The sequence below is a fragment of the Abramis brama genome, assembly GCF_963993115.1.
Source record: "Abramis brama genome assembly, chromosome: 5".
NCBI classification, from domain to species: Eukaryota; Metazoa; Chordata; class Actinopteri; order Cypriniformes; family Leuciscidae; genus Abramis; species Abramis brama.
The window spans coordinates 15,738,241-15,758,976 of NC_139967.1; the positions used below are offsets into that span (position 1 = coordinate 15,738,241).

Sequence of the window (20,736 nt, forward strand, 5' to 3'; positions counted from 1 at the left end):
TGCACTTCAATATTGTGTGTACATTTTATCTTACATGAACATAAACACATAGGCCTACATCTTTCTACGTATGTGGCTGTATAGGCTTGAAATAGATCAGACATCTGTGGTGCCACCAGAGAGATGCTCTAAATTTATCATTGCAAAGCGTGAAGAATCCTATCTACTCAATGAACATGCCATGTTTGTACATGTGCACCAGAAGGATGCTAAAACAATTTGGGAAATGCATAAATCAAATCTAACGTGTCTTGATATTTTTGTCCTGTATATGTTTTTATTTTTGTGTGTGTTGTAGCCAAAAGCCCTGAAGCTGCTTGGAATGGAGGTGAGATTTATTTCTTAATTTTCTGTATCCCACTGCTTTCCAATAAAATCCCAACTGAGTTTCACTGAAACGCTTTCTTTAAGTTCTCCTTTGGATTCAAGTAATAAAGATTCACAATGAAAATGCTCCTTGTAATGCATGTTCAGAGGTTTTTTATAATTACCTACAATTATCTTACATTTGTGTTTACTCTTACTAATAATAACCACCACATTTTGACTATAAATATAGCTACTTTATTGTCCTATTTGCTCTTTATATTATTTTTATCATTACAAAACTAGGGCAAAATAGGACAATAAAGTACCTATAGTTATATTCTGAATGTGGTTATTACTATTATTATGAAGGAAAAAATATTATTATTATTATGTATATTTTTAAAATCTTTTCCATGATAGGATGACATGCCCATTAGGCGAGGACGTCAGAAGACCACACGGAAGCGAGAAGAGGAAGTAGACATTGACCTGGATGACCCAGAAATCAATCATTTCCCTTTCCCATTCCATGAGCTGATGGTTTGGGCAGTGCTGATGAAACGGCAGAAGATGGCCCTGTTCTTCTGGCAGCATGGCGAGGAGGCCATGGCTAAAGCACTGGTTGCCTGTAAGCTCTGTAAGGCGATGGCCCACGAAGCGTCAGAAAACGACATGGTAGATGACATTTCACAGGAACTCAATCAGAACTCAAGGTATGAATGTAAAGACATGTTATGACCCGGTTACTTCAAGAATGAGTGTACACACAAGGATTTTACCTGCATGTCCTGTTCCTATTGCTGTTGAGTGTACAACTCTAGGGTGGATACGTTTGGGGAGACCATCTGTTATGTACCAAACTGGCATCCCATCAAAGGAACAGTAGCTGGCCACAAAGACACTAAAATTCATAAAAGCCTAATGTGTACCCTTTTCTCTTTGTAATGGAATTTGAGACTAGCTTATCCTGCTTGCACCTAAAACAAGCTGTTTTGTGTTGTGTAGAGAAGATCTTGTATGATTATGTGCACATGAATGCATCTTTGGCACAGAAATATTCCGTCTTTTTTTTCTTCAGGGAATTTGGTCAGCTGGCTGTTGAGCTACTCGATCAGTCCTATAAGCAGGATGAACAGATGGCCATGAAGCTGTTGACCTACGAGTTGAAGAACTGGAGTAATGCCACCTGTCTGCAGCTGGCAGTGGCTGCCAAGCACAGGGACTTCATCGCCCACACCTGTAGCCAGATGCTTCTCACTGACATGTGGATGGGACGTCTGCGCATGCGCAAGAACTCTGGCCTGAAGGTCAGATCTGGGAGCAAAAAGTCAGCATGAAATGGAAATTCACCTTAATGCATCTAATGGTCTTACTGTGAACACTTCATTCATGCAAATTTATTTATTTATTTATTTATGTTTTGATCTCGTAATTTTTAATCGAAATGTCATAAATGGTTCTTACGGTGAAGCGATAGACTTCTCTTTGCTAGTCTTCTCCAATCATTTAGTCTGCTTAAACCTGCTCCTTTCTTACAATCGACTGCAAGCTCACATTCAGATCTGTCTCCACCCAATCAACAACTGATAGATAGAACCAAGTCCCAGCCCTAAATTACAATACATAAGAAATTTATGTTACATCTTCTGTTACATCGTGACTATAAAGATATTCAACAGATTACGGTATTTGTGAATTTGCCTGCCAAATTTAGGCTTTTTTGGGCTGAATCTGTCATTTTTGTTGTGTTTACCATGTCCTCATCAACATGAGGCCAGCAACTTGCATGTTGCATCTTAAGTGCCATTTCAGTACTCTAATAGCTTTCTGAATAATCTCTAGTCTAATTTGCTAATTCACAAAATTGCTTGTTTTTCATGATGGCAGAATTCAAGTCTGGACATATACAATGTTTCTGGTGTCACTGCCGGTGTAAAAGTTAAACAAGGGATATGAACACTCAAAATGGTGCACAGGGGACAGTTGGCATACTAGCAACAGGGTGTGAATGGAAAACATTTACATGCTCTGTGGTCTTTTACATCAGCTTGTCCATCAAAACACATCCTTAAACCATAATTCCTGTTGAGAACATAAGTTGTTCTTGTTGCAACTCTTTTCGCACATCAAATGAGCGAAAAACACATAAAATCCGTTCAGACTGACCTTCTCATTCACATTTATGCATTTGGCAGATGCGAGTTGCATTAAAGGTAAACATTTCATCAGTCCATGCATTCCCTGAGAATTGAACCCATGTCCTTGGCATTGCTAGCGCCATGCTCTACTGTTTCAGTAAGGAACGACTGAGACACAATAACAACAATCTAATTTTAATTGGATTTCAACATTCTGTTCTAAAAAAAAAAATGTTTCAAAGTTTCCACATTAAAATATTGTCTGTATTTTTGATCAAACAAATGCAGCCGATCCCAAACTTATGAATGTACACTCACTGGCCACTTTATTAGGTACACCTGTTCAACTGCACAATATTGAGCAGCAGTTCTATGGGCGAGTTCATGCCTTGTTGATGCCAGAGGTCAGAGTAGAATAGCCAGACGGGTTTGAACTGATAGAAAGACCGAAACTTAGGCCTGGTCTGATGAGTCTCGATTTCCGCTGGACATTCAGATGGTCAGAATTTGGTGTAAACAACATGAAAGTATGGATCCATCCTGCCTTGTATCAATGGTTATGGCTGCTGGTGGTGTTATGGTGTGGGGGATATTTTCTTGGCAAACTTTGGGCCCCTTAGTATCAATTGAGCATTGTTTAAATACCACAGCCTACCTGAGTATTGTTTCTGACTAAGTCCATCCCTTTATAACCACAGTGTACTCATCTTCCGATGGCTACTTCCAGGGGGATAATGCGCCATATCACAAAGCTCAAATCATCTCAAACTGTCTTCATGAACATGACAATGAGTTCACTATACTCAAATGCCTCCACTGTCACTATAACTCAACGCAATAGGGCACCTTTGGGATGTGTTGGAACGGGAGATTCGCATCATGGATGCGCAGCTGATGTGATGTGATGCTACCATGTCAATATGGACCAAAATCTCTGAGGAATTCTGCCATCACCTTGTTGAATCTATACCACAAAGAATTAAGGCAGTTCTGAAGGCAAAAGGGGGTCCTACCTGATACTAGCAATGTGTACCTAATAAAGTAGTCAGTGAGAGTAAAAAAAAAAGCTTCAATCTTTAGACACATTCTCAGACAGATGCTGTATATGTCAGTCCCTAATAGAACAAGCTGTGCAGAGCTTCTCCTTGCATTTCACTCACTTTCTGCATGGTTTATTTCTGCCTTTTGTTCAGACCTTAGTGGTGAGATTGGCGTTTCATATCTCACAGGTGCTATTGTTGCAAGAAAGAGAGAGACAGTTATTTCATCATCACAGGCATTCTGTGACTGGAGGAACTGGTCTACTGACTACTAAATAATGAAATGTAACCGTGGATTTTTTCCCCCTCAAATTCTGTTTTTGTTTTGTCCACTAGGTTATCTTGGGCCTACTTCTCCCCCCTTCCATACTGAGTCTTGAGTTTAAAAATAAGGACGAGATGTCATATATGCCTCAGGATCAGGACACCTACCTGCAGGAGAAGGATGTGGATGAACCCGAGAAACAACCTAAAGAAAAAGAGGAGGAGGACATGGAGTTCACAGTAAGATCTTACTGTGAGACGCAGTACAACTCCGTGGTGAGAGCACCCACCTTAGCCTCGTCCCTTAGCTTGTAGTCTAACACACTCGGGCACACACACGTACACACACTTAGGCACATCTGCTCTGCTCTGTCCTCAACCTGCCACCAATTTGGCCTCTCAAATATGCTTCCGATTTTTTTTTTCCTCGAGTCTGTGGCTCCTCTTCTTAGAAATCCGTACCAACCCTGCCGTTTTTCTGACCTCCCCGCCCCACACCCCTCTCCCACTTCGCCCTTTCTCTTCGTTCCTCGTTGTCAAAGCGAAGACGCGTGGTTGTGGAGTTGTATCGTGTCTCCGTCTGCCTCTGTCCTTGTCTCCTCTGTTTCTTTTCTTTGCGCTAGGGTCTCGTCTGAAGTACGGTACTGTGACTGAATGCTGTGTCTTTATCATTCACACATCTACAACACCATTGTGCATGTTAAAGGCTTGTTTCAATATTGCATTATGTTAGCAGCCTTGATCTGCCTTCTCCATGATGACAACCTTCACTTTTAAGTTGAACCAGAAGTGCCTTCTTTCACACAAAACTGCACGAATATTGTTGTTCAATCTTCTATTGTGAACTATCAAGTGTTGCTCTAAAGCAGTGGCTCTTGAACTGTTTCAGATGGTGGACTGCATAAACAGCCCCAAATCTGGGGGAAAGCAGCAACTACTTCAAAACAATTACTTAAATTGTCCTTAATTTGTACACTGTATCTTGAAATTGTCTTAATTTTATGGATCCAGAATTTTGTTCTTATTTTGTTAAAACTGTTATGTTTAGCTAATCAACCCAAATGAGCCATGTTTGCTAATAAAGAAGCTGGACTGAACAATTAAACTACCATTCCATATTTTGGGATACACTAAGACTTTACAAGACTATTCACCAATGTATCATTTAATTATTTAACATACAATCAAAACAGTACTATTGTTTTGAAATAACATTTAAAAAGAAAATTTTAGTTGTAATTGCAAAGCCCTGTTTTCAGCAGCCATTACTCCATTCTACTAAAAAAAACTACGGAAAATGGAAAAACTTTCTTATTATTAGCACAGTCTAAATGTTTATGCTATTTAAAGAAGTGTTTAAATGGTAGTACAGTGTCTTTTTTCAGTTGCCAAAGTACTACAATATACTTTGAAGTCAAATTTTGGTTTTAAAAATAGCAAAAACAAAAACATTTTCCTAGAAACACTCCAGTCTGTTGTTCTTTTGAGAACTGAAGGCTGTTCTGTACACTACTGTTCTGAGAGAAGAAAGCAAACCTGATTTAAACAACACAGAGAGAGAGAGAGAGAGAGAGAGAGAGAGAGAGAGAGAGAGAGAGAGAGAGAGAGAGAGAGAGAGAGAGAGAGAGAGAGAGAGAGAGAGACAGACGTGGATGGCCCAGATGAACAACAACAAGATAAGGAGTACATTGGAGTCTCAGAGAAAGAGACTGGTGCTATACTTGTGCAATATTATAAATATCTCATAAACCGACGACTAGAATGCATAAGCTGTTAGTGCTGCATCATGGCAAACAGAGAATTTGAATAATACAGTTTTTATATGAAATTGGAAATGGTCATTTGTGACATTTTAAAGTCGGTATTTTTTATCAATTTAATGCATCATAATTATCAATTTCTTTCAAAAACAAAACTGTCTTAGTGTTTTGATACGTTTGAATGTACAGTACTGTTCAGAAGTTTAAGGTCAGTATGATTTTTATTAAATAAAAAAATCAGCAAGACAGCAATAAATTGATCAAAAATGACAGCAAAGACATTTATAATGTTACAAAAGAATGTAATTTCTATTCAGCATTAGAATGATTTCTTAAGGATCACGTGACACTGAAGACTAAAGTAATGATGCTGAAAATTCAGCTTTGCCATCACAGGAATAAATTACATTGTGAAATATATTAAAAAAGATAATATTTCAGAATGTTACTGTTTTTACTGTATTTTTGATCAAATAAATGCAGCCTTGGTGAGCATAAGTTAAAAATGTACCGACCCCAAACTTTTGAAAGTAAGACACAAAAACACTTTATCAGATTAGTTTAAACACAGTCAGTTACAGTAATTGTTGGTGCTTTATGTCAATTACATTATTTTATTTATATAGGTCTGTTTTTTTAAATCAGCCAATCAACTCATATAATCCTCCACAGTTTGAGAACCACTGCTCTAAAGAAACAGGTCAGCACAAGACACTAGTTTAGAAATGTAGTCCAAGAGTTACTACTGTAGGTCAAAACTACTGAGAAGGACTACATTTCCCAGAACGTGACTGGGTTGACCTGATCTTATATACAACACGGTATCAAAAATGGAAGTTTTGCCCCTCACTTCACTATGAATATAATATAGAAATATGAGGTTACAACACAAGATGACAATTGTATTGCAATTTATTTAAATGCTCTTCTGGAAAGTATTATTGCAGTAATTTTTCTCTGTTAAAACATTGAAATGCCTGTGCCAAAATTAGATCTTGTGCATAACATAAGCTGTAAAAAAAAATAATAATCATTTTCATTGCATTTAGGTTGACAGTGTGTACTTTGTAAGATTGTAATGCAGCAAAGTTCGACCAAACAGCTTCAACAGCAAAAAAAAAAAGTTGTTGCAATACAATTCTCTCATAATGTCCAAGAGTGCACCATATTTTTCCATTTACGGGATAAGCTCCCCACTCTTGGATTAAGGATGTGTCCAAATAACTCATGGCACTGGGCATTTTCATTCCCCTTTTCTTTTTTCCTCTCTCTCACACACACTCTCACACTCTTTCTTTTTCCGCACGACCATTCCCAGCGGAATCATCAATGCCCAGTGAATATCTCACCTTCCTCGACACTCAGGATTGCTTAGCAGTGAAACAGCTGCATGCAATTCTGGGTGAGAAGTCACACTATGCAAATAGTGTGTAAAAGCAATGCTTTCTATTTTTCTCCTCTTTTTCTCCTCTATACTTTTTTCAGGCCATGCTGGGAAACGTCAGTACAGAAGCTTCACGTAAGAAACAGGTGGTGGAGGTTCAGAACCGCCATCGGCTGATTCCACTGGGTCGCAAAATTTACGAGTTTTACAACGCCCCCATCGTCAAGTTCTGGTTTCACACGGTAAAAGCCCCAGCTGTGCCCTCATTTAGTACAAAAAGACACACAGTATTGTTCAGTCTGTTAAGCATATCAAATCATATCAAATATATGAACATCAAAATACCTTGTATGTGAATTCTTCAGAGAAATGTCCTCTGAAATCTTTCAGTTCAGTTCAATTCATATCAATAGAGACCATATCAGGTCCAGGGGGAGAAACGTTCAAATGCAGGCAAGTAGAGATCAAAACAGCTGAGATTTTTTTTTTATTTTGCCTCATCTATGTTTTAAATATAGGCCATGAATCTGACAAATCTCCAGGCTCCAGATGAAAAAATTCTGCTCTATATGCTGTGTGTCTTTTGTTATATACTCACTCTTTTTCTCTCTCTCTCTCTCTCTCTCTCTCTCTCTCTCTCTAAGTAACTTCTAAGTAATTTAATGCTGGTAATTATTTTAAATGATATCCGTTAGCACATTAACTTTGGTAGCCCTAAAATATTAAAAATGAATTAACTAAAGATACTGAAACTAAGAAAACAGAAAAACTAAAATGAAACGAAAACTAACAATGATGGAGTGGAACAGCTATACTGAAAAAAAATACAGTATGGTTTGGGGTCGGTAAGATTTTAATGTTTTTGAAAGAAGTCTCTTATGCTCATGATCATAATGATCAAAAATACAATAAAAATAGTAATATTGTAAAATGTTATTGCAATTTAAATAACTTTTTTAAATTTGATAAATTTTTAAATGTAATTTATTCCTGTGTTGGTAAAGCTGAATTTTCAGCATCATTGCTCCAGTCTTCAGTGTCACATGATCCTTCAGAAATCATTCTAATACGCTGATTTGGTGCTCAGGACGCATTTCTTATTATTATCAAACTATGATATATGATTTTCGGGATTCTTTGGAAAGTAACAAGAACAGAATTTATTTGAAATAGAAATCTTGTTACATTATAAATGTCTTTCCTATCACTTTTGATCAGTTTATTACCATCTTTTTTATTTCTTCAAAAAGAAAAATCTTACTGACCCCAAAGAAATCTTTACTGTGACTTTAGATCAATTTAATGTTCCTTGCTGAATACAATTATTACATTTCTTTCAATATATTACTGATCCAAACTTTTAAACAGTATTGAAAATAAAATGGAAACCAAAATAAAAAATCTAAAACTCTAAACTATAATAACTCTTATGTAAGTAAAGCTAACATAATGAAAGTCAGAATTATCATGTATTCTCTGTGAATTTAATAAACTTCATTGTTTGAGCTTAAACCGACCAAAGAGGGTTATTTTCTCTAATCAAATCATGATGCTCTGTATTCCCACAGTTGGCCTATGTAGGGTACTTGATGCTCTTCAACTATATTGTGCTAGTGAAGATGGACCTGTGGCCCTCTCCTCAGGAGTGGATTGTGATTGCCTACATCTTCACCAATGGCATCGAGAAGATGAGAGAGGTGAGTCTTCATTAGGCCTCAGTGAGAAAACAATATTGTTTCCTTCGATCCCTGAAATGTGGGAAAAGATTATTTATTATTCATAGGCAATGTCTAATAATTACATTTGCATATAATTACACAGCTGCCATTCAGTTAAAAACTTGCTGTTGAGGAGACCTCAGAATGTGCACTCTTTCAAATAAACAGTCTATTACTGCCCTCTTGTGGAAATGTAGAAATGAAAATACTTTTGCTTCTTGTCTGGTGGTTAATGGTTGTTTTGAAGTTCATTTGTCCATGTCCATCCTGAAAATTCAGCTTTGTCATCCCGGGAATAAATGACATTTTATAAAAATCTAAAAATTAAATTAGAAAACATTTATTTTAAATTGAACAATTAAAAGTCACAATATTACTATTTGTCTGTGTTTTTGGCTTACAATTGTTTAGAAAAGTTCATTTGTCCAACATGAGGGCTTTCACCATGTTCTTCACTATTTAACTCTCTCCTGTCCCTTAGATCCTCATGTCAGAGCCGGGGAAGCTCCTGCAGAAGGTGAAAGTGTGGTTACAGGAGTACTGGAACGTCACTGACCTCATGGCCATCCTCATCTTCTCCATTGGGATGGTGCTTCGCCTACAAGACCCGCCCCTGATGAGCTACGGGAGGGTCATTTACTGCGTCAATATCATTTATTGGTACATACGACTGCTAGATATCTTCGGAGTGAACAAATACCTGGGTCCATACGTCATGATGATTGGCAAGATGGTGAGGGAGACTGATTGATCGGTTTAATAATGAACTCTGACAGCAATTTGAAATTACTTATGTATAACAGCTCCTAACACTCTTGATCTTTCTCTTTCCTTCCTTTCACCTTCTTCAATGATCCGGGGTGAATGCAGATGATCGACATGATGTATTTTGTGATCATCATGCTGGTGGTGCTGATGAGTTTCGGGGTGGCGCGGCAGGCAATTCTCAATCCCAATGAGGACCCATCCTGGATGCTGGCACGCAACATCTTCTTCATGCCATACTGGATGATCTACGGAGAGGTGTTTGCTGACCAAATCGACCGTAAGGCTGGGTTATTACTAACATTTACATGGGCATTTTGGGTATACTCAGTTTCACACACAGCACCTCAGGGTTTATGTCTCATTAATGGTTAGCTTGTATGAACAAATATGGTAAGCTGTTATCTGAAAGCATAAATGCGCACACAAATATGATGAAAGCTTTGCATTTAACAGCTGAAACGGTTATATGTGGATCAAATTTTGTGATGTATTGTTGTGTTTGTGTATGTTCTCTAAATGGTCTCATATTCTGTAAATGGCTGCACTTATATTGTCATTACAGGATGATATGGAACAGTGCTTCTGCTGTTTCAAAATGGTTTTAAGACCCAATTGTTCATAGTAAAACTGCAGAAGAAGAGCATCAGCAAAAGTCTGACTAAGAAAAACACAAAACACTCTTAATATGTTTCAATGGGTAATTTACCTTTTAGAATTTGTGATCTGATATTATATCATCTATAGTATTCATCCCCAGAGCTTAGGGTGGAAAAACATAACTTTAACCGAGCCATATTTAACCCTATTCTCATGACTTTTGATTTTATTTTTTCATGATTCTGTGGGTATAGAATAAAAATTGTCTGAATGAATGTTGATGCTATGTTTTATTTATTTTTTCAGCAAAGACATGAATATTATATCATGTTTTGGCATTTTAATAGTTAAAGTATTGTAATACTAAAGGAAATAATATAAATGTGCAGCCTTCCTAGGAGTTTTCTGTGGATCCCCAGTTGAGAACCATTGTGTTAGTGCGTGAAATTGAAAATCATATAAATGGGCATTGGAGTAAAATCTCCCCTGGGATGTATAATGTACATCTGACATAACTTTTGACTCTACTGTTCAAAAGTTTTGGGTTGGAATGTTTTTTTTATGTTTTTGAAAGAAGTTTCCTACGCTCACCAAGGCTGCATTTATTTGATCCAAAATACAGTAAAAACAGTAATATTGTAAATTATTACAGTTTAAAATAAATGTTTTTTTAATATATTTTTTATATATATTTTTTACAATGCATATTATTCCTGAATCCTGTCATGGAAAAGCTGAATTTTCAGCAGTCATTATTCCAGTTTTCAGTCACATGATCCTTCAGATATTCAAATATTCTTATTATTATCAATGTTTACAACAATTGCATTGCTTAATATTTATATATATGTAATGTACAAGTCTTTACTGTACATTTTGAACAATTGAATGTTTGCAAATATATTGAACTGTAGCAAATATATTTAAAAAAATATTCAAATATAACTTTTAGTTCACTCAAAGTGAATTAAAGACAATCAAATCATAGAACCACAGTCAAAAAGATACATAAAAAGGTTAATAATATCTTAAATTACATATATTAAAAGTTGGAAGGAACGTGACAATAGTAGCAATGATCAAATTGAATGATTCTACCTAATTATAGGTTGTGAATAATAAAGATGTTTGACTTGTATCTTACCCCAGGACCATCTTACTCTACTGCTGCAAAACCTGAGAGCTTATAGTGTTGTTTTTCTTTCTTGTCAGATTTATGCTATTTCTTGTGCCTGAAATAAATCAGTCATAGCAATGTAGTGCCTCGGTCACGTGGATAAGCGTCTCTTTTTGTTTTCTCATTAAGTAGTGTGTGTATGTTTGTTGTTTGCTTACTTTCAGTTGTTTGTTTGTTTGTTTGTTTGTTTGTTTGTGTGTGTGTGTGCGCGCGCTGAGAGACTGATGGCCCAAAGACAAGAGAGCTGAAATAACGCTTTCGTTCTTTGTTTCAGATGTGAATAGTAGGAAGCTACAGCACAAAGTGAATGAAAAACTCTGGCTGGTCGAAAATTACTTTCGCACTCATGGACCTGGGCGTAGCAGTGGTCCATCCCATATAGGCAATTTCCAATATATAAATTCTGCTAGATTTATCTCTATCACCAGAGCCATTCTAATTTCACAATCATGTCATCACCTCATCTCCGTCCCCTGATGGTCATTGAGTGTATGACACCCCTGCACGGCACTGCAAGGCTAATGGACAGGTTTCCGTGGTGGGGGAAATGTTCAAGGTGCTATGACCAATAATAAATTGTTTAGGTCCAATTGCAGTTTTTTAAAACCCTATCATGGAAACTTGAAACTTGGATAATGCTAAGTTACCATCATGAGCCTCCCACAGCCAGCTAGCACTAAATGATGTCCCATTACTATGGTAGTCCGCAAAGTCAGTGTGATTCCTTCTCATTTCACAATGTAATCTGAATTTACCGGTGGAAAATCCACTGGGTTGATATTACGTGTTATGCATATCTAATAGAGCATGAGCATCAGTGCCCATCTGCGTTTCCTCAAATAAGCTCCAAACATGTTTCTGGAAAGAGACCATCTCATATGTCCGCTATACATCCTTTGACAACAAAATGCATTTGCCTCCACTCATCAGTATGAAAGTTTTTTCACGTGGTTCAGTTGTCAGAGTTTTTGACAATTTGGAATTTAACAAAAAATAAATTATAAATTGCGTTTCCAATATTACTTGTTACTTCAGTTCTCTCACTTTGGGCTCCTGAGTGTGATTTTAAAAATTGAAACCAGTAAATGACATACTAATAAATATGTAAATTAATATCAACCTGACTGACTTTCTTCTCCTTGAAAGCTACAGCAACTGAACCATCCCACTTGGAAAAAACGTGTGATGTATTTTTAATACATTCTAACCAACTACAAGCAACCATCAAAAAGAATGCTGTACATTTAATATCAATATATTTTAAACATTGCATATGTTTAAATATATTGGGGATGCAAATTTACATATGGAATATATTTTTAATATATTTGAATTCCACAACTTGGTGCATACAGTCTTTCCATTCAAGTTTTATCCACAACCCACTTTTGACTGGTTCTTTTATTTTGATGTTTTTGAGCATGTGTCAGAAAGGTAGTAGGAGATTTTCAATTTTCTAAAGTGGCCTTTATTGCTATTTGTCAAAGACAAATCAAAGATTTTCTTTTCTTTTCTTTTTTGGTCCGACAGTTCATTGATTTTTGGACAACACTCAGTTGTATGTATATTTTAACAGCTCCATGTGGTCAGAACATCACCACAGAGGATGGAGCCATCGTGACTCTCCCACCCTGCAAAACCGGAGCCTGGATTGTCCCCGCCATCATGGCCTGCTACCTGCTGGTGGCCAACATCCTTCTGGTTAATTTGCTCATTGCTGTCTTTAAGTAAGTTAAATGGATATTTATATTGTGTGTGCTTTTCTAAACAATGGACAAACTAAACAAAAAAATAGTTAATGTATTAACTAGCATGAACTAACAATGAACAAAACATTTGTTACAGGGTTTATTAATCTTTGTTAATATTAGTTAATAAAAAATACAGTAGTTCATTGTTTGTTCATTGCATACAAGTTCACAGTGCATGAACTAATGTTAACAAATACAACATTTTGAACGCAGTTGAAATTAATATTAACCAAGATTAATAAATGCTGTAGATGTTCATTATTAGTTCATGTTAACTTCTATAAAGTGTTACCAAAACTTTCAATGGCAAAAATCCTGATATCCTTGCAATTATATTTTAATAATGATAAAAAAATATAATAATAGTCATATTGAATACAAATATGACGATACTTCATATTGAATCCTTATTTTTTTTGTCCTTGTTTTACTATTTCTTTTATACACTGCATCATGTTAATTCCATATTGTTTAAGAACATTACAATAACAGTGCTATGGCATTCTTTTACCATGTAAATAAATACCATGTCATATGAATATCTCACATGACCAGCCTTTTGACTAATGACATAATTAAGTCATGCATATTAAGTCAGGAAATCTGATTGTAGCTTGCAATTTTCTTTCCAGTGCTCTCCAGATTTGTTTGCACGCATCATCACACAGTCAGCCAATAGAATGTGGACATGCCGTCTGAAGCTCAGACCAGTGAAACTATGTTGTATGCTGCTGATATTGTCTTTCATTCTCACAGTAACACATTCTTTGAAGTGAAGTCCATCTCCAACCAGGTGTGGAAGTTCCAGAGGTACCAGCTAATCATGACCTTCCATGAGCGTCCTGTCCTTCCTCCTCCTCTCATCATCTTTAGCCACATAACTATGGTCCTCAAACACCTGTGCTGTCGCTGGAGAAAGCACGATGAGGATGAGCGCGACTATGGGCTGAGTGAGTGATAATAAAATGCTGTTGCAATATACTGAAAGCCTCAAAATGACAGCAGGAGTCTTTTTGTTTTCTCAGATCATACAGCTAATGAGAGTGAAACCAACGCATGCCAACTTAAAGATTCTCTTTGATACATGTTTTGCCAAACATGATTGTTTCATAATAGCGAGACATTTCTGTGCTCAAATAACTTTCATACTGTATACAGCCATGCAAAAGTGATGCACAGTATTTGTACTGCATAATAATAAGGTAGGCTATGTGTAGTATGATGCTCTGCTACAGTGTGGTGAAGACACAATTTAAACAATTTTGTTAAACAGAGAACACTTGGACTTCACTAATATAATGTGAAAAAGTCACAGTGACAAAAACACAATTTAAACAATTTTGTTAAACAGAGAACACTTGGACTTCACTAATATAATGTGAAAAAGTCACAGTGACAAAAAAACCTCTCCCCCCCCCCCACCCCACCCCCACAGAGCTCTTCATTACTGAAGATGAACTGAAGAAGGTACATGACTTTGAAGAGCAGTGCATGGAGGAGTATTTCAGAGAGAAAGATGATCGCTTCAATTCCTCCAATGACGAGAGGATACGTGTGACATCTGAAAGGTTAAAACATCACAGACAACACAAAAAGAATATTAACACTGTAGAATGTATTTTAAACCAGGGTTATATTCAGACATTTTATGGCAAGGATCCCCAAATATGATGAGCCCTTGCGAGGGACCCTCTTCCTGAAATATAATAGGCATATTTTCATGTATACACATCCATACTTTGTTTTTATAATATCACAGGTAATATTTTGCTCAGTGTTGTTTTCAAAATTCATTTATTGGCTTTTACGTTGTAACTGAAGCTAAAGCCAATGTTTAAAAAACAATATGAAAAATATTTACTTAGTATTAAGTTGACAGTACATCAACTTTATTGTATACTTTATATACACTTTATTGTGGCCTCTGGATAATAAAATCCTATTTTCATGTGCAGATCTTTTTTCAGATTTTTTGGGGGGATCTACACATCTTCACCACAAGAAGTTATTTCATTCATTTCATTGGGACTAGTGATTGGCGCTAGGTCTTTACATCCCCTTTATTAAAAATACTGTAAAAACAGTACTATTGTGAAATATTATTACAATTTAAAATAACTGTTCTATTTAAAAATATTTTATCATGTAACTTTTTTTTCTTCTGCGATGGCAAATCTGCATTTTCAGCTTGATTACTCCAGTCTTCAGTGTCATATGATCCTGAAACAGTTGTGCTGCTTAGTATATTTGTGGAAGCCACAATACTTTATTTTTATGATGGCTAGAACATTTATTTGAAATAGAAATGTATTTTGTATCAATGAAAAAAAATGTACTGCCCCTTTTTTAATTATGTTTTTGGTGATCAAAAGTTTAATTTCTTTTAAATGGTTGTGTATTTTCAGTGCATTTAACAAAGACAATGATGTACAGTGTAACCAACTCAACAATACTAGATGGCCTAATATTCATGCAATCATCTAATGTCTGATCACTCAGGGTAGAGAACATGGCGATGCGTCTGGAGGAGGTGAATGAGAGGGAACATTTCATGAAAGCGTCCCTGCAGACCGTGGACATCCGGCTCGCACAGATGGAGGAGATGATCGGCCGCATTGCTGTGGCACTGGAGCGGGTTGCTGGTATGGATCGAGGCGAAGTCAACAAAGCCCGGTCCAGGACATCATCTGACTGCACAGATACAAATTACATCCTGCGCCAGAGCAGTTTCAACAGCCAAGAAGGCCATTCCTACAGGCTACAGGAGTCTCTGGAGCAGGGTGGTGAGGAGTCCATTTCTCCTACATCTCCAACCGCTCTGGCCCCACGTGTCCGCAGTCACTCCTTCTACGTGAGCCACTCTTCCAAAGATAGGAGCGGAGCAGATCGGGGGGAAGGCTTCTTTAAAGATAGACTGTTCAGCCTCCATCGGGCCAACAGCTCACAGTCTGTGTCCTCGGGAGCAGGTCCCAAAGAGTCCAAGCCCACACCTTTGAATACTTTATCTGTGCAGCAGCAACTTCGCCCTTCTTCCTGCATAGACATCTATGTTTCTGCCTCAGAGGACATCCCGCCCACTGAGAGCTTCTTGGATCCAGTCCGGACAGTTCCAACTCTTGCTCGAGACTCATCTCTACATTCTGAGATCATGGAGGCAGTGCTCTCAGGGGGGCGGGACTGCAGTGGAAAGGCAGGGGGCAGTGAAAGACAGTCGGACGGAACGGTCCTATATGAGGACAGCGCCGCCGCTGACCTATCACTCTGCTCTGCCCACCTGCTGCCAGACAACTTGCCCCCCTGGGACCTGGATCCCTCGCCACCGCAATCAGCTGGCATTCTGGAGCGGTCCAAGAGCAGTCGCTTCCTATCCGCAGCAGGGCCTCTGTTTCTGGATGAGCCATCGATGGTTAAGTCGCACAGCCTGATGTTCACGTCACGTGGTTACTATGGCGGCATGGGCGTGCAGGTGAAGGCTGCCGAATATACCAGCATCACAGATTGCATAGACATCCGTTGCGTCTCTACCCCTTATCCTGTCCCAGAGCGGTCTGACTCGCCTGGAGGCTCTTTCACATTCGATAAGCCTCAGGACCTGGGCGTCTCGCACCCTGAGAGAGACGCCGAGCTCAGTCACGCCGAGTCTGATCCAGAGGAACTGGCAGAGGGCTCTGCAGATACAGGTAAGGGGGGTCAAAGTAGCAGTAGCGGGGGAATGGGCGCAGACCTGGGCCTGGGCCTCGCACCGGGTCCGTTTTGCTCACCAATCTCTAGACTAGAACGAGCAAACAGCTGCTCCTCCTCAGAGGAGTCGCACTCCAACATCTACTCCCGAAAGAGCTTCTCCATAAGTGAGAGAATGGACAAGGGCCGTGGGAGCTCGAAGAATCCTTTCCAGAAGGCCAGAGCCGGGGCAAGACTGGAGGGTAAAACAGACTCGCTGTCCATGAGGAAACTAGCCAAACCCTCAGCGTTCCAAAGTTTTGACAGCAGACACAATTACACGTGATGATGTCAGACCAGTAGTGATGGCATTGTAGATCTAGTTCCTGTAGGGTGGCTCTACCTCGTTTAAAATCCAAGGGCCAGTCCGTTAATTAGTACTGTCTGATTGAGTAATTAGCTGTACACTGGAATGTTTTATAATGGGTATCAAATTGCTGTTAATTTCCTATTATAACACTGCAATGCAAAGTCAGATTTTCTTTAGAGCTCATAAATTCAGAACTTGACCACTGCCATTAGACCAACATTAGTTCCAGTTCCCTCAAACTCGAAAGTGCTACTGGGGCTATATTCATAATTAGGGGAAACTTTGAGATTAAAGGCCTATTAACACCAAGACGACTGTTTGGCACGAAAGTTTGGTGCGATAAAGATTTTCATTCGAATGAATGGCTGTTAATGCAGATTTTTATTTTTGGAGAGGTCTTCTAATATATTTTTCATTGCATTGTGAAGAAAACTAGTCAACCAATATGATTGGTCCTTTTAGTCACATGGCCAGAGCCTCTGCAGTTACATAAAACGATGACTTAGTGACGACAGTAAATAGCAGAGGCAGAATCTAAAACCGGCTCACTGGTCTCTGTACTTTTATATTGGGTGTTGTTTGATAAACACCATAGCATGTGAAAAAATCTGAATGGTTGTTTGAAAACGTAAATACTGTTTGACTTCCTTTTTGTCACTCTCTGACAAGTGAGCGTCAGAAACGGAAGGTTGTGCCGTACTTTGCGTAACGGGGTAAACTATAAGCATTTCTATAAGTGACACCTACTATCTGAGAGTGATTTTGCATTTTGAATGATCAGACATCCGCCTGTCTGCTATTTATTTTTTTTTTTTTTACTTTAGTTTGAACAGACAAATCTCATGTGCAAATCATACTGAACTTTTGTGCCGAACATTCATGTTGGTGTGAACAGGCCTTAACAAAACTTTGCAATGCAACTTACTGTTTTAGCTTAGATGGGTCACCCTTGTCACAGCATGAATCATGATCTCTCTCTCTCCATAGACTTGAGAATATGTCCTACAGGCCTGGTAGAGTGGTGGTTTCATTCCAAAACGACTGAAACCAACGACTGAACGACTGAAACCAAAAGACTGTGACAAGGTTTTTAACACTGATGTTCTGTCATTTCAAACCCACACAGCAGATTTGTCGAACATAGGCATACTGTATCCTCCATAAGATGTTGAATGTAGAATATAATTAGTATTATTATGAAAAGATTAACCTTTTTGGACCCTTGATTTACTTTTAGGCCCTTGTTGGGTGTATACAACTGCATTCAAAAGGCTTTATAACCATACAGTGGTTAGTAACGTTATATGATGTGTCTGAATACAACATAAGTTAGTGCATAATTTATAAAATTAAAAAAACAGATTACGTAAATTTTAAAGCACTAAATGATCATGTTTAGTCATTTGTAGTCTGTATTGTTCCAAATATATCACAAAAGGGTGCCCATTTGAACCTATTTAAAAAGAGTAACCAGTTGAACTCTACACTAACAGCATGTTTGGTATGGAATGCTAGTATACTGCTCAGTGCACTGTACTGTATACTGCATACTCTTGGTTTGTGGAAAAAGTAAACAGTATATGATGATAAATGTTTTAAACAGTCGTATGCTACATTGTTGTCACCTAACATGATTTATATATGATAACATATATTGGTAGTTTCATTTTTTTTTTTGGGGGGGGGGGGGGGGGGGGTATAATACACTGCAAATGAAAGGTCAAGCACATTGTATTGTCGGCTGCAGTATTCCTGCACAGTGTTTTCAGACTGATAACTGCACATTTGGCACATGTAGCAGGTCATCTAAGTATTTCCATTCATACGTGCTGCTGTGGTAATAGTAGTATGATAGTATGCCATTCCAAACATACTTTTAGACTGTTGCAAGTGTTAAAATCCATAGAGAACCTTTCCAAAAAAGGATTTAAAAGCAAAAAGTCTGATCGTCTTTATATAAGTGCGTTATTTTACACAGAAAAGGTACTATATGTTGACTTGCTATGCAAGATGCCACAGAGAGTCGGTCGGTCAGTAAGAAGTGTCATGCACTTTAAACCAGGAGTTCTTTATGCACACCAGTCTCATCACTAATCAAACGGATTGAGTTAATATGTTAACATGCTGGAAGGACATAATGAAGACAAGTACATGATATTAACTTTTTTTCAGCAAGTTATATACCTTTGGCAATTTTCTTCGCATTTTATTCTTAATGGGTATATATAATTTTAATGGCTTGATTTATCATAGTGGGAATTCAGAAGGATATAAGGAGATCTGGACAGACTCCGTTTTTAACAATTAATTTCTTTCAGATAAATCAATCAGTCACTTTAAATAAAGTTGAACATTTATTGCTCAACAAATCACTGTTTTAAATGGCTGTTTAACTCAAATCAAATGAAACAGAGCAGTTTAAAGCAATACAGAAATGGCATTTGTATCTCTGGCGTAAATTATATTTAGTATAGTCACTTTTTAGTAAATTAATTACTCCACCTATTCCATTTCCACCACATGCATCACTCATTGGATGTATTTTATTTGCCTTACTGATGTGCAATACTGCTAAGAGATTTAAAAACATTATTACAGTCACAGTGTTCTGAGATGTAAAAATGTACATTTGGTATTAGAGCTTGTATGTGAACCAAAAACATAAAATACTAAATGGCATTATTTTTTTGTGCATAGCAGTAATTCTGATCACTGTGGTTTTCAAATAACCAATGATTTTCAAATCAATATCAGTATGACATTCAATATGTTTATCAGATTTGCTTCATTTTATATGATTTTAAACATTGTTTCTTATTTGGGCCTGCTCTCCTTACAAGGAAGGCGCTAACACTCCTACAAGGTGATTCTAGAGCCTTAAAACAGGTAAAAGGATTGCATGAACAATACACGGGCCCTTAAAACATGTCCATGCTCTATTAATTAGGGTGATGTCATTTAACAAATCCTCTTGTTGGACTGGTTCCAGCAAAAGAAGACCGAGAGGGCATTTGATCTAAGTTACTGAATGCAAGTTTCTCTCACTATCCTATGTTTCGCTCTCTTGTTTGGGATAGAAGAGTGAGCATATTTATGACACTTGTTTTTTCACATGTAAATGTTCTGTATATGATCTGTAAATCTTTCTGTGGATGTAAAAAAAAAAATTAGTTTAATATAATAGGATTTTAAGAGAATGTCTCTGTGTCTGATAGAAGACATTACACTATGACAACCTACCCAGTGTGCCAAAATGACATGACTTATAACTTTATGTACAGTATTTTCTTAATATTTTCCTATACTGTAGCATAAAAGGTTGTGAATTGTATACCACTTTTAGTCAAGTTTCTCCTCCCGCCACTTCTTTTTAAACTTATTGGTAAGCACTTCTCTGCTAACAAGTCCAAGCACATGTTTTCTGCAATAATGCTGTAGTTTGAACGGAAAGGTCTCAGTTTACTTATAGTGTCTTTAAAATGCATGTTGTTCTTCCAAATGATACGAGCTGAATGAGAGATATGAGAGAACAGAGAGCAGGGATCTGAGGACTCTTGTCCTACTGTAGAAGGCTAAGTATTTGGATGCAAATACAAATGTGTATACTGTATTCCTCAATGTGAATAAGATGTTTGGCATGTATTAACAAATAAAAGAATATATATAATTCAAAACATCATTGTGGTTCATTTTGTTATTAGGGGAAATTATTAAGGTCAGTGTGATGGATTACGAAAAAGTTACATTATTTCAAGAGAATTTCAAGTTTATTATTTCATTATGATTTTTTTTTACATATA

General features: G+C 37.4%; 1 protein-coding gene across 6 annotated transcripts in view; it reads left to right on the forward strand.

Annotated features, from left to right (window-relative positions):
- Nucleotides 1-20,736, forward strand: part of trpm3 (transient receptor potential cation channel, subfamily M, member 3) — a 137,507-nt gene extending 116,771 nt beyond the window's left edge. For 3 of the 6 annotated variants that reach the window (XM_084115390.1, XM_084115386.1, XM_084115391.1), the window contains 13 exons: nucleotides 299-328; nucleotides 730-1,022; nucleotides 1,388-1,616; nucleotides 3,824-4,027; nucleotides 6,997-7,137; nucleotides 8,464-8,592; nucleotides 9,095-9,346; nucleotides 9,484-9,658; nucleotides 11,430-11,537; nucleotides 12,732-12,882; nucleotides 13,663-13,856; nucleotides 14,342-14,474; nucleotides 15,406-20,736. In XM_084115390.1, coding sequence (XP_083971516.1) covers nucleotides 299-328; nucleotides 730-1,022; nucleotides 1,388-1,616; nucleotides 3,824-4,027; nucleotides 6,997-7,137; nucleotides 8,464-8,592; nucleotides 9,095-9,346; nucleotides 9,484-9,658; nucleotides 11,430-11,537; nucleotides 12,732-12,882; nucleotides 13,663-13,856; nucleotides 14,342-14,474; nucleotides 15,406-16,912 — 3,546 coding nt within the window. In that variant the 3' untranslated portion in view covers nucleotides 16,913-20,736. The remainder of the gene's footprint in view (nucleotides 1-298; nucleotides 329-729; nucleotides 1,023-1,387; nucleotides 1,617-3,823; nucleotides 4,028-6,996; nucleotides 7,138-8,463; nucleotides 8,593-9,094; nucleotides 9,347-9,483; nucleotides 9,659-11,429; nucleotides 11,538-12,731; nucleotides 12,883-13,662; nucleotides 13,857-14,341; nucleotides 14,475-15,405) is intronic. The other 3 variants (XM_084115392.1, XM_084115387.1, XM_084115388.1) reach the window with 1 other exon arrangement.